General features: G+C 40.2%; 1 protein-coding gene across 1 annotated transcript in view; it reads right to left on the reverse strand.

The window, feature by feature from the left end:
• DGKH (diacylglycerol kinase eta) overlaps positions 1-11,546 on the reverse strand; it is a 220,383-nt gene extending 208,837 nt beyond the window's left edge. The window contains exon 1 of the mRNA XM_051983870.1: positions 8,761-11,546. Within this exon, the coding sequence (XP_051839830.1) occupies positions 8,761-8,820 (60 nt within the window). The 5' untranslated portion in view covers positions 8,821-11,546. The remainder of the gene's footprint in view (positions 1-8,760) is intronic.
• Positions 11,547-12,361: the final 815 nt, after the last annotated feature.

The following is a 12,361-nucleotide window of genomic DNA, read 5'->3' on the forward strand; positions in this document are numbered from 1 at the left end:
GAAGGGAGGCCGGACACCACAGAGCCCCTTCCCCCCTCGATCATTCCCTCTCCCAGGGGATCCAAGCCCGCTCCCTACTGGATGGGAACCCTGTGCCTCCTGCGTTGGAACCGGGCCCGGGGGGTGGGGTAGGCAGATGTAGCCGGACCCCCAGACCTTTCCTGTCCGGCCTCCCCGAGTCCCAGCCCGAGACGGATGGATGGATAGATGGATGTGCGTTAATGACCCTGCAAAGGGAGACCTAGGACTCGGGACAGCTTGCCGGGAAGGGAGAGACCGAGGTGGCGGGAATTCTCCCACCTCTTCCTCCTCCTTCCCTATGGACCAGGGCTGCAGGACGGACTCCAGGCTGTGAGCAAGAGGGAGGGAGAAAGACAACCTCCGCAGCAAACCCTAGCGGCCGGGGCCAAGGAGTATCCCCACTTCCCAGCCTCTGTGACGGCGGTGTTTTCCCTCCCTCGCGGTTCCCGGCAGCCTGGGAGAAACATTCTCTAGTTCCCCTCCCTTTCCCGGGAGTGATTTTTCCCTTCCTGCTCTAACTCCGACCCCGCACCAGCTTCCCCTCTTTGATTTGCGCTTGTCCCACTGTAGGCTGCTCTGGCTAGCGAGCTGAGCTCATCTCTCTAAGGAACGTTCTCTCCCACCCAAGGAGTCCGGCCAGTGCCCAGGAAGTCAGGGATTCCTCTAGCCTCTGCTTTTTACATGCCCCTTTTCTCCTACCTGCTCTTGTCTTCCTGCTCTCACTGTGCTCGCCCTCTCGGCCCCCAACAAGTGGCTCTCTTCGGTGAGATGTTGTCTTTCTTGACCACCCCCACTACCCCCCCCCCACGCCCGCCCTCAGAGTGCACACGGAAGGGAAGGGCTAGGCTGATCCCCGCCTGTGTTTAGTGCAGAGCATTTTCCGGGAGGCTTGGACTCGGCTCAGAATTATTCGTTCAGAAAGACAGCGATCAGTTAGGCTAACAGGAAACTGGGAAGGGTGCGGAGAATATATAGAAGCAGACAAAAGCACAGCCTGAGACAGCAGCAGAACATAAAGCGTCACTGTGGCAGCAGCCTTAACCTGGATTGTGAGCCTACATAAGAATCCAACCCTATCAAGCTATTAGATGGGCGCCCTGGGATCCCAATATCTGGAGTACCGGGACAGCCACTCCCTACCCCCTGGCTATAAGTAGAAGATTTGCGATCTACGGGCTACAGCTTTGCCACACATCTGGCACCTAGGGGAAGTGAAGCCTCAGGTGGTGACTGCACGTTCTGTTCGGAAGTAAGGCTGTACTAAAATATACACCCCGCTGTCAGAGGATTTGGAAAATACAGTGGGGGGAAATACTCTCCAGGATTCTCCAAGTCACAAATGGTTTTTTGCTCATTCCAAGAGCTGAACTCCAGACGGCTAGTTTTCACTGTGTTTTTTAAGTAAGTCAAATACTTCCTGCCAGACTGTAGGGATATCTTTTCATCATTCTTGTCCCCCCTCAGAGCATTCATAACCATCTGTGCTCACTGGGAAGGGCCGGGGGAGGGGAGATATTTTTCTATTGACTTTAAAATGCAGCATGGCCCACCATAATTGATTGATTCAGTTGGCATGACTGGCCGTTAATGGTTGAGGTTCTTTTCCCTTAATAACAGATAGTATATAAATTCATCTAAATGAAAAATATTTCCTTAATCCTTAAGCACTTTGGCAAATGGTTTATAAATCCACCTAAATTTAAAATTTCCTAAATCTTGAAGCACTTTGACTAAGTACTAGTTTTATACATCTTTCAAAGCTTTACTTTCTTTGTAAAAAAGGAAAAGAAAGGAAGGAAGGAGAGAGAGAGAAAGAAGGAAAGAGAGAAAGAAAGAAAGAAGGAAGGAAGGAAGGAAAGAAAGAGAAAGAAAGAAAGAAAGAAAGAAAGAAAGAAAGAAAGAAAGAAAGAAAGAAAGAAAGAAAGAAAGAAAGAAAGAAAGAAAGAAAGAAAGAAAGAAAGAAAGAAAGAAAGAAAGAAAGAAAGAAAGAAAGAAAAAGGGATTTGCTCTAAAGTGTGCAGAAAGCATACAAGTGTGTGAGGATTTGGAACCTTACAAGCCATCTAATGTGACTCCTTCATATTCCACAGGAGGAAACTGAGGCCTTCCTCAACTTTCACCAAGATGGTGAGTAGGCAAGATCTGAATACACAGTTTCTAAGGCAAAATTCAATATACTTCTCACACTATCATGCCAATTCTCATACACTAGAGTGGGGGAACCCAACAATTTTCAAATAAAATAACTAATGAAGTCTATCCATATCTAACTGCCATGATGCAGCCTGACAGTTTGGAACTGTGATACGGTAGGAAAAGTGATAAGCTTGTAGTCCCAGGGCATCCATTTGAATCTGCTCTCTGCCACTTACTCTGTATGTGATGTTGCCCAAGTCATAGTCTCAGTTTCACACTAGTAGTCTGGACAAGTCTGAGCCTCAGTTTCACACCAGAAGACCTCTAAAGTCCCTTCAAACCCCAGACTTATGTCTTATGAAAACTAATACTTCTCTTTAATGGGAATAGTAAAAATGTTTTATTTTTTAGAACAATAATCTGTTCTTGGCTTGCTGATGTATATTTAATAGGAATGAAAACAAGTAGATAATTTAAAAAGGATTGGACATTGCTATACTTATCAAAGAAAAATATAAACTCTGCAAAACTGTGAAAATACAGTAGCTTTTTAAAACACATATATTAATACCTAAATGAAAAGTATGAATTGTGTGTTTTTGCAAATGTTTTACTTGGCTAAGGTTAAATTCATTTTCTTTGGTCATTCCATGTCAATTATGCCTTCCCCAGAAAATAGCACGCTTGTATATGATGACGCAAATGTCACACTCTGTTTACTAATATATGTATTTTCATTCAGCAATTCTAGTAAAGCTCAAACAAAACAAAAGTTTAATTAAAATCAGATAATATGCTCATTGTCACATTGAGTTGTATTTCCAATTGCATTTTAGAGTAAAATATTCTAGCCTAAAAAGTCACAAATACACTGCAATGCATACCTTAATATTTATAACTAGTTTGTCTTCCTTACAAGCTTCTGACACATTTCTCTGGACAAAATGGGGTTAAGTAAGAAAATAAAAGGACTAAATAAATCCCCTCTCTTTAATCATAAAAATTAGATGTTTAAAGATAATTTAAAATAGTTTTATGTGCAACAGTTGGGCAATTAGTACATCAAAGGAAGTGCATGTATTACCCCATTGAGAGACCTAATCTCACCACAAGATTTACGTTTAAATCTCTATTTACAAACTTGGTTGTGAGTTTAAATGCACTAATAGCTTCCCCTTCCCAAATAAATATGGATTTCTTATTGTCAATTTTCCTTTGTGATACTATTCTCTCAGAGCAGAAATGAGACAAAAGAAGAAAATATCCTAATGGAAAAACTTATCTATCATCATTTCCCCAGAAAAGCTAAACAAAAATCTACCTTTCGTTATTAACAACAATAATTGTTGACGTTTACACAGAACTTCAGTATTCTTTTGGGAGAAAAACTACAACTAGAGCATGCTCAGAGCTTGTTCTCTAGTTATTTGCTGGGTCACACACTTGTAAACTGGAAGTTTCCAGGATGAATACTTTAATGTATGCCTTAATATTATTTTCTTGTACATTTTCTCCCAAAACTGATCAGAAAAATGTAACAGTGTTTGTATATTAATATTTTGGTGTGTCAGAAGTGGAAAACAATTTGTAAATGCATTTCCTTTTACATTAAATCTATGTGTTTACTTTTACTAACTTCAAAACTTTCAGCTGCCTATTTGAGTACTTTTAAAAAATATTTTGCAGATTTTTTAAAAATGTAGTTACTTTGAAATTATAAATTTTGGAATTTAGCCTGTTACAAGCAAACAAATTTACAATCTGGTGTGCATTACAACCAAGCATCTAATTAGTTCACAAGCATTTAGCAGGCTCTTACACTATGCCAGGGCACTGTGGTAAACACAAGGAAAACCTACCACCAGGCAAATATACCACTAAGCTTATATAGATACATATCAAGAAAGAATCATTGTGCTTATGATTTATTAACTCAAAGTAATGTCTGCTTTTATAGATAATTATTTAATGGTATAAAATAGAAAAATAATTATCAAGTGTCAACCACAAAATCTCCCTTCCCCCACAGCCATGCAGTGTATTCCAACTAAATTTACTTTCTTTTTCTGACACATATTAATTGCTTAACACAAGCTTGTTAATGGATTATATTCCTAGTACTTAGCATAGTGCCTAGCATCTAGTAGACACTTAATAAAAGCCTGTAGGTTTGTTAGATGCTTACAACCAGATTTAAATACTAAATATATAAATCTAAATGATTTCATTTCAAATCATCAGATTAATGGTCAGTAAAAGAGGAAAGCATTTTTTGAAATCAAGGGACACAGCTTTAGAATAAAGACTTTGCCAATTTATTAATTTGGACAAATCCCTTAATCTCTTGGCTTTAGTTTCCTATCCTGCAAAATGGGGGTGTCAAACTGAATGACTTGCCCAATCCCTTCTGTCTTGGAATTTACTTATACTATGATTTTCCCAGATAAGGAAAAATATATCTTTTTAAAAGTTGAGATACTCAAGCATCCAAAATATACTTCTGTCTAGCATATATAATTCTTTAATTTAAAAAAACAGGCATTCCTACAATTATAGACCCTTAGGGCATTACAATCATTACAACTCTCTACTTTCCAGGAAAGTTGGGAAGAGAACACACATTTAACAGGAAAACCTGAAAATATCACAAAAGGTAAAGTGCTATTATTGCAGCTTTGGTAAACCTTTCAAAAGGCTATTGTAGCTACATACAATATATAGATATTGTAATCCTATTCCTAGAATTTAGTATTTTCCAAATTGATTAAACAACTTAAATTCTTATTTAGAGAATAATGTAATTTATGCTTGACTTGAAAACCACATTTTTGAAATCACTTAGATCTAGCATCAATATAGACCTCAATACACCTGGTGGTTTTTCCTATTTTTCATTAACTAAAGCTAAGCATCCTAGTGCTTGAATAAGAACCAGAGATTCCTTTAAGGCCAATTTTCCTCTGAAAATGATTTACTTACTGATTCCATATTCTTTCACTTCTCAAAGGTTTCATTTAATCTGCAAGGATCAAATTATTTGAAGGGGAAAATAATAGTAAAAATGTGATCTTTAGTGGAGCCTTTGGTAATTGAAACACCACTCCCAAACTATTTTTACAATTATTGGCTAGATTTCTGACTACATACTTCTTTATAACAGAGATATTAAAAGTAGTAATAGTAGCCAAATATAGCCCCATATCTTTGGAAAACTAGCTCAGTAAATTATGATGCTTAAAACTGCATTAAGACTTTTAGAACACTATTTCCAGTGGATTTTACTCTAGTCCATTTTATAAGGCAAAATTAATGAACTCAATCATCTTTTATCTACCCCTCCCACCCTTAATCAATTACATGTCTTCCTTTACTAAATAAATGTCAAAATTATAGTTGTTGCCTTTCAGCTTTATACCTGGCTGTATCACCTTGAAAGTAGTATTCATCTAGTATTATTTATTGAAGGTGTTAGGTATTAAGTAAGGCCTTGGTCTTTTGTGTCCTTCAAGAATCAGCTCAAATCCCAACTTTTTCAAGAGGTCCTACATCCCCTAAACCTTTCCTCTCTGAGATTACATTCCATTTATTCTATAAATATCTTTTATATCTTATATTCCTCATTAAAAGGTAAGCTCCATGAGGATGGGGAGTATTTTCTCTTCTTTCTTTCTCTCCCTCCATGCCCAAGGATGATTCTAGCACACAGTCAGTCCTTATTGAATGATCAATATGGGTTTTGAACATCTTAATTTAGATACACTATAGTATCAGTGGGGCATTCATTATAAGCTGTTATATATCATAGGCAATATAAAGTAAATTTCCTCTATTAATGGCATGGACATTCTTGAATATTCTTTCCCACACATTTTTAATATAAATTAATGAATTTCGATAGGAAAATACTAAAATGACCTGTATTTGAATGTATTCAGCAGCCTATGTTCTCTGGAGCTATATACAGCTTAAAGGGAGGGCATAAATTGTTCAGAGCAAAATATGTTCAGAATCATCTGATGGTTTTTGTCCATCACTCCTAATCTCCAAAAAATTGACAACCAAATTGAATACTCTCAAAAGACATCTTTGCTTCCCTTTCCCTTCCCACCTACTTTTAATAATGTGAGTGACTGACTATTCAGTTCTGCTTCCTTTCTGAATAATTGAACTAGCAAATCCCATATTAGCATAGTAGAAGTTAAATGGATCTTTGGCACATAGGTATAACCACAGGACTGCAGAATGATGACTCTCATTTATGCCATGTATCTATAGACTTTAAAGAGTGGTGTTTGTATATTTTTAAGCAATCAAGGAAATGGATTGTTAGCATATTTAAAAGGAAACACTATATTTGGATTGATTAAAAACAGTTTTCTGAAGAAAACCTTATTTAAATTGGAGTACTCAGTATATAAATTTTCACCTTTCCTCCACACATTTCACAGAAAGATCCTAGCAAACACCTTAAAAGAGCATGATCATAAGATCATTAGTGAATGAAGTATATGCTATAAAAGTCAGAGGAAGATTTTAATCCCTATCAAGTTCAAAATCTATTTTAGACAAAGAAAAAAAGTACCTTCTCTTTATTTTTGCTAGGTATTAAATAATATTGACATCAATGCCTAATTAAAACAGATGGTTCTTTCCCTATCATTAAAAAAAGTCCCCTTACGGGATTAGGTGCTAACAAAACCCACAAAATTTAAAAGTGACCATGAACAGAATTCTTGAAAAATAAAAGCACAGTATAAAGCACTTGCTGTATAGATGTTATCTCATTTGATCCTCACAGCAACCCTGAGAGATCAGTGCTATTATTATCCTTTCTTTATGGAGGAGGAAACTCAGATTGGGAGAGGCTAAGTGACTTGCTCAGGTTTAGTAAGGTTGGTCTAGTTCTCTGAGATGGAATTTGAACTTAGATCTTCTTGACTCCAAATACACCCAGCTACCTAGGTGTCTTAATACTGATTGTTAATAATAAAAATTATCCTCGATGTGGTGATCTCTTTTACACCCTCCAACTTAAAAATTGAATTCTGATACTTTAATCTTAATCATAATTTATCTCCATAAATAGCCATATTAAAAGTAAAATGAGCAAATAGGGGCATGCTACTTTTGAAATAAGCATAGACAGCTGAAATTACAGATGGATGGGTGTGAAAGAGTTCTTCTGAAAAGATGGCTAGCAGAAGGCAGGAAAAATTATACTGGGCAAAGGAGTGGGAAGCAAATGACATCGAGAAAGAAGAGAAATAGACAAGAACACTAGCACCTGTATGTTGAAAGGGACCTTGACATCGCATTGTAGATTTACCCCTACCACCAGGCCTCCCAATATTAGCAGTGATAATGATCATTTTAGATGATCTCATCTGATTCTCACAACAATTCTGTGCTTTGGACTGTACAGGTGCTACTATCTCCAGAAGAGAAAACTGAGGTTCATAGAAATAAAGTCACAAAGGCAGTGTAATCCGAGATCACCCTCTGAAAGCAAATTTTGACGGACTTCTCCAGACTTAGTCAAAATTTTTTAAACACAGGCTGGGCAGAAATTAAACTGGGGTGTGGGATGAAGGGGCAAAAGGGGGAGCCAAAATGAAGGAAATAGCTCACACTGGGAAATGAGGGTTCTTGGGATGATGATTCTCAGACTCAGTGCCTGAAAATAGTTCCAAGGGGATTCAAGCTCCTTGATAAAGGAGAAGCAAGATGCAGAGTTGACTAAATGAAATGAAAAGCCTACCCCTCCCCCTTTCCCTTTTTCCTCCCCTTCCCGGTCTCCTCCCCTTTAAGGACACACACACATTACCAACTACTCTTGGACACTAAAATTATCCAACATCCGTGTTTCATGTACGGCCAAATCCTGGACTAAGCTACAGCTCCCTTCCCGCTTCATCTCCAGCGAAACCCTTTAACCCTATAAGAGCCCAGTGCTTTTTGGAGGAAGATGATAACGAAGGATACTTGACACCGATTCCAATTACTCGTTCTGCTCAACCGCCAAGGTAGTGAGTGAGTGGTTGCTTTCAGGAAGCCCGAGAGCTTCAGATTGATTTGAACAGCAGTTTCAGACCAGAAAACCCGCTCGCTCTCGCAGCCAAATAAATGTCCCACATAACCTAAGTTCCCATCACCCTTCCCTCCTTTTCCAAAATGAAATTTAAGTAAGACATGCAGATTAGCACAATCGCAGGACAGACTACTCAAGGGAAAGGGGGTGGGGGGGAAAAGACGGCAATTTCCTGCCCATCCAGCTGGGAACATATCCTTAAACTAAGCATTGTGCGAAGGGGCTACGGGAGCAGGGAGAGGGAAGGGAGACCTCACACTAACTGGCCAGGAGGAACGAAGGAGGAAGCGCTGATATTGGGTGGGGGAGCAGCTGGGAACCTCATCTTCGGCCATTTCCTGAACGAAGCCCGCTGCCCCGACTAGAGGAAGAGGAGAAGGAGGAGGGAAGAAGAAGAAGGAAAAAAAAAAAGCAAGAGGATCGAGGTAAGGCGAGGCTTACGCCTAGCTTAGCGAAGGGGGTTAGGGTGGGGGCGGGGGGCCTCGCCTGCGTATTGCATTGCACTTCGTACCCACCAGTTCCTCCCATACCGGGCTGCGGGCGCTGTAAGAGGAATACACGTGCTGTGGCTCCATCACATCCAGCCGGCTCCAGTCCGCCGGCAGGGATCGCTACCTTGCCAGGGGCAGCCAATGCTTGCGTCCCGGCGAGGCGAAGCGAGCTGACCTGCGGGGATTGTGGCTGCTCCGTCCACCGCTCTGGACGTCGTTTTCTTTCTCCGCTCTTCCTCCTCCTGCAGCTGTTGCTGCCGCTGTTGCCGCTGTTGCTGCTGCCGCCGCTGCTGCCTCCGCCCGCCGTCTCCACCGGCTACGGTCCGGGACAAGTGACCCGCTTTGCCGGCTATTCCCTTTTCTTCCGCAGAGTCTTCTCTCCGGACCCCCGATCCCACCCACCCACCCCTTTCCCGTGCTTTTCCTTCTATCCAGCGCCTCTTCTTTCTCCCCGAGGCTTCTCCAGCTCTTCCAGTCCTGCCGCCGCTGCCTCCCACGGACAGAGAATCCTCCTCCTCCTCCTCCTCCCTCTCCCTCCCTTTCCTCCTCCTCCTCCTTCTCCCTCCCGGAGCTAGCTGCCAGGCTCGCGGGCTCCCCTCCCTCCCGCTCCTTCCTCCGGGGCTCCCGAGCCGCAGCAGCCTCCCGGAGTCACACGTGACCCTGCTGTCATTCCATATATGGCATGGAACCGAAAGCAGCCCGCTCCACCGTCACTAGCGCCCGGGAAGCTGCGCTGAGCTGTTGGGACAGGAGGGAGGAAAGCAAGAAGCGATCGCGCAGGACAGGCTCCCCTGAGGGGCAGCCAGCCCCTTTTTGCAACTGTCTGAGTCGTTGAAAACCCCGTAGGGACCAGAGTGGATCCCCTGGAGGAGGTGAAGGGGCTAAGGGATGAGATTCGGCTTGAAAAATAAGTATTGCCTCCTCCTCCATCCTTTTCTTAACCCCTCTCCTAGTGGGATTCCCAACATACACTTCCCTGGGTTTTCAAACCAGGTGAGAGTCACGATTTGAGAGTGGACAGTGTAATCTTTTAGATGGCATCTTCCTACTTCATTTTTTGGGTCCCCTCCCAAATTGGGCACACAGGTTACAACCAAATCAACCCCTTTTCAGTCTCCGAATTTAGCAGCTGCCCACCGCTGGCTGATTCAGCTGCATGCTTGCCTAAGCAGGTTGAGGCTTACTTGAAATCATATTTGATATAAACCGGCTTAAAAGTGCATGGAAGATAATCGTAAGCAAAAGCGGCTAACGTGGTACTTACTTCCTGGCCAAGCTGCTCCAGAGACATTTTATTCTTCAGGATGTTGAACAGTTGACATCTGCAAGAGGGGTTTATCTGCAAGAGGGTAGTTCCTCTAGCTTACAATAATTTTGTAATGTTGTTACACCAGGGGTGGACTCTAAATGCACCAACTGACAGTTTCCCTTTTGTTATGAGTTGTTAAAAGTCTATAAAGAACAAATTCACAATACAAGATGGTTTAAGCAAAAAGTAACATTTTACTTGACTGATCTTTTTATTCATAAATTATTACATTCCTGGACACATGCTGGTTTCACTGCTATATCTTCAAAGAGAAAATAGTAGAACTTAAAACTTGAAGCAGCCTTAGGGATGACCTAGTCCAGCTTCTTGGAATAGGAAATCGAGGCCTCAAAAGGCTCGATTGACTTGCCCCCTCACACATCTATCTGGTCAAAGTGAATCAGGCCCAGAACTGAGATCTCCTGACTCCCAGTACAAGATTTGGAAGGAAAGTTAACTAAGATGAGGAAGGACAAAAAAGATTGAGTGGAGAAAAAGTAAGTAGTGCCCACCTGGAGAGAAAGGCTAAAAATAAGGAGAGGAGGAATATTCCAATTTTTTTTGAACCACTCAAATTCATGTAAATGTATATGCATATTGTTAAGCATTCTTATTCCAAAAGTGAAAAGCTTTAAGAGCCAGATGGGAAAAACTACAAATTATTCTGCAAAGTTTTTTTTTTTTTTTGCTTTTTTCCCCTGGGGGGACAGAGAGAGAAACTTTAATGGAAAGTAACTTTATATATTTCGAAAGACTTTAGAAATAATCTGGCCCAATTCTCCCCTTTTGCAGATAAGGAACTGAAATCCAGAGAGATTAAGGGATTCACCAATATTCATACAGGTGCCAGATGAAAATTTGAACCTCTGCTCCCCAACTTTAAACCCAATATTCTTTAAACTGTACTATAATGTTACAGAATAGATTTGTTTTTTTATAATGAGCCTGATTTTTTCTTAATAAATTTTTTATTATTACTTCATGTGCAATATATATACTGAATTCTAGCACTGATACTCTTTAAAAGTCTATCTCTTTAATCAATTCAAAAGTATTTATTGAGGAGAGGAGAAATATAAAGTATAGAGATAAATAAATACAATGCAATTTGAAAAGGAAGAAAACATTAATCATTAGATGGGAGGATGAAAAGGGACAAAATGAAAAGATTTTTTAATATGAAGTGACACCTAAGTTGGACTTTGAAAGAAGCCAAGGAGACATGAAATGAGAATGCATTCCAAGTATTGAAAATAATATGAATGAAAGCATAGAAATGGAAATAGAATGACAAATTCAAGGAACAGTAAGTCAGTTTGGCTGGTAATATAAAGAAGTCAAGAGGAGTAGGTTGGAGATAGATTGAAGAGGCTTTTAAGTGCCAAGCTAAGAAGTCTCTATTTTACCCTAGAAGCAATAGGATCCCCGTAAATCTTCTTGAACATGATAGGGACAGAGACATCTGCTTAGGAAGATCATACATATTTGGAGAATGAATTGGTGGCCATTTTAGAGTGGAAGGCAAGAGACCTATTAGAAAGCTATTTCAATGGTCCAAATAAGAGGTCATGTTTCTGAACTAGGATACTGATTATTAGATCCAATCCACAGTTCCAACTTATAGAGATTCACATGAATGCAAAAGGCAAATTATTAAATGCTTATTGTGACAGATGGCTCTCACAGTAATGGTCTATAATTCTTACAATAACAGAGGGATGGGGAAATGGTGGTGACATAAGATTTTGTTTGTTTGTTTGTTTTTTATTTAAATTTTATTTTATTTAATAATAACTTTGTATTGACAGAATCCATGCCAGGGTAATTTTTTACAACATTATCCCTTGCACTCGCTTATATTTCGTTTTTTCCCCTCCCTCCCTCCACCCCCCCCCCAAGATGACAAGCAGTCCTATATATGTTAAGTATGTTGCAGTATATCCTAGATATAATACATATTTGCAGAACCGAACAGTTCTCCTGTTGCACAGGGAGAATTGGATTCAGAAGGTAAAAATAACTCGGGAAGAAAATCAAAAATGCAAATAGTTCACATTCGTTTCCCAGTGTTCCTTCTCTGGGTGTAGCTGTCTCTGTCCATCATTTATCCATTGAAACTCAGTTAGGTCTCTTTGTCATAGAAATCCACTTCCATCAGAATACATCCTCATACAATATCGTTGTCAAAGTGTATAATGATCTCCTGGTTCTGCTCATCTCACTTAGCATCAGTCCATGTAGGTCTCTCCAAGCCTTTCTGTATTCATCCTGCTGGTCATTCCTTACAGAACAATAATATTCCATAACATTCATATA

Source organism: Antechinus flavipes, chromosome 3, assembly GCF_016432865.1.
Source record: "Antechinus flavipes isolate AdamAnt ecotype Samford, QLD, Australia chromosome 3, AdamAnt_v2, whole genome shotgun sequence".
Taxonomy (NCBI): Eukaryota; Metazoa; Chordata; class Mammalia; order Dasyuromorphia; family Dasyuridae; genus Antechinus; species Antechinus flavipes.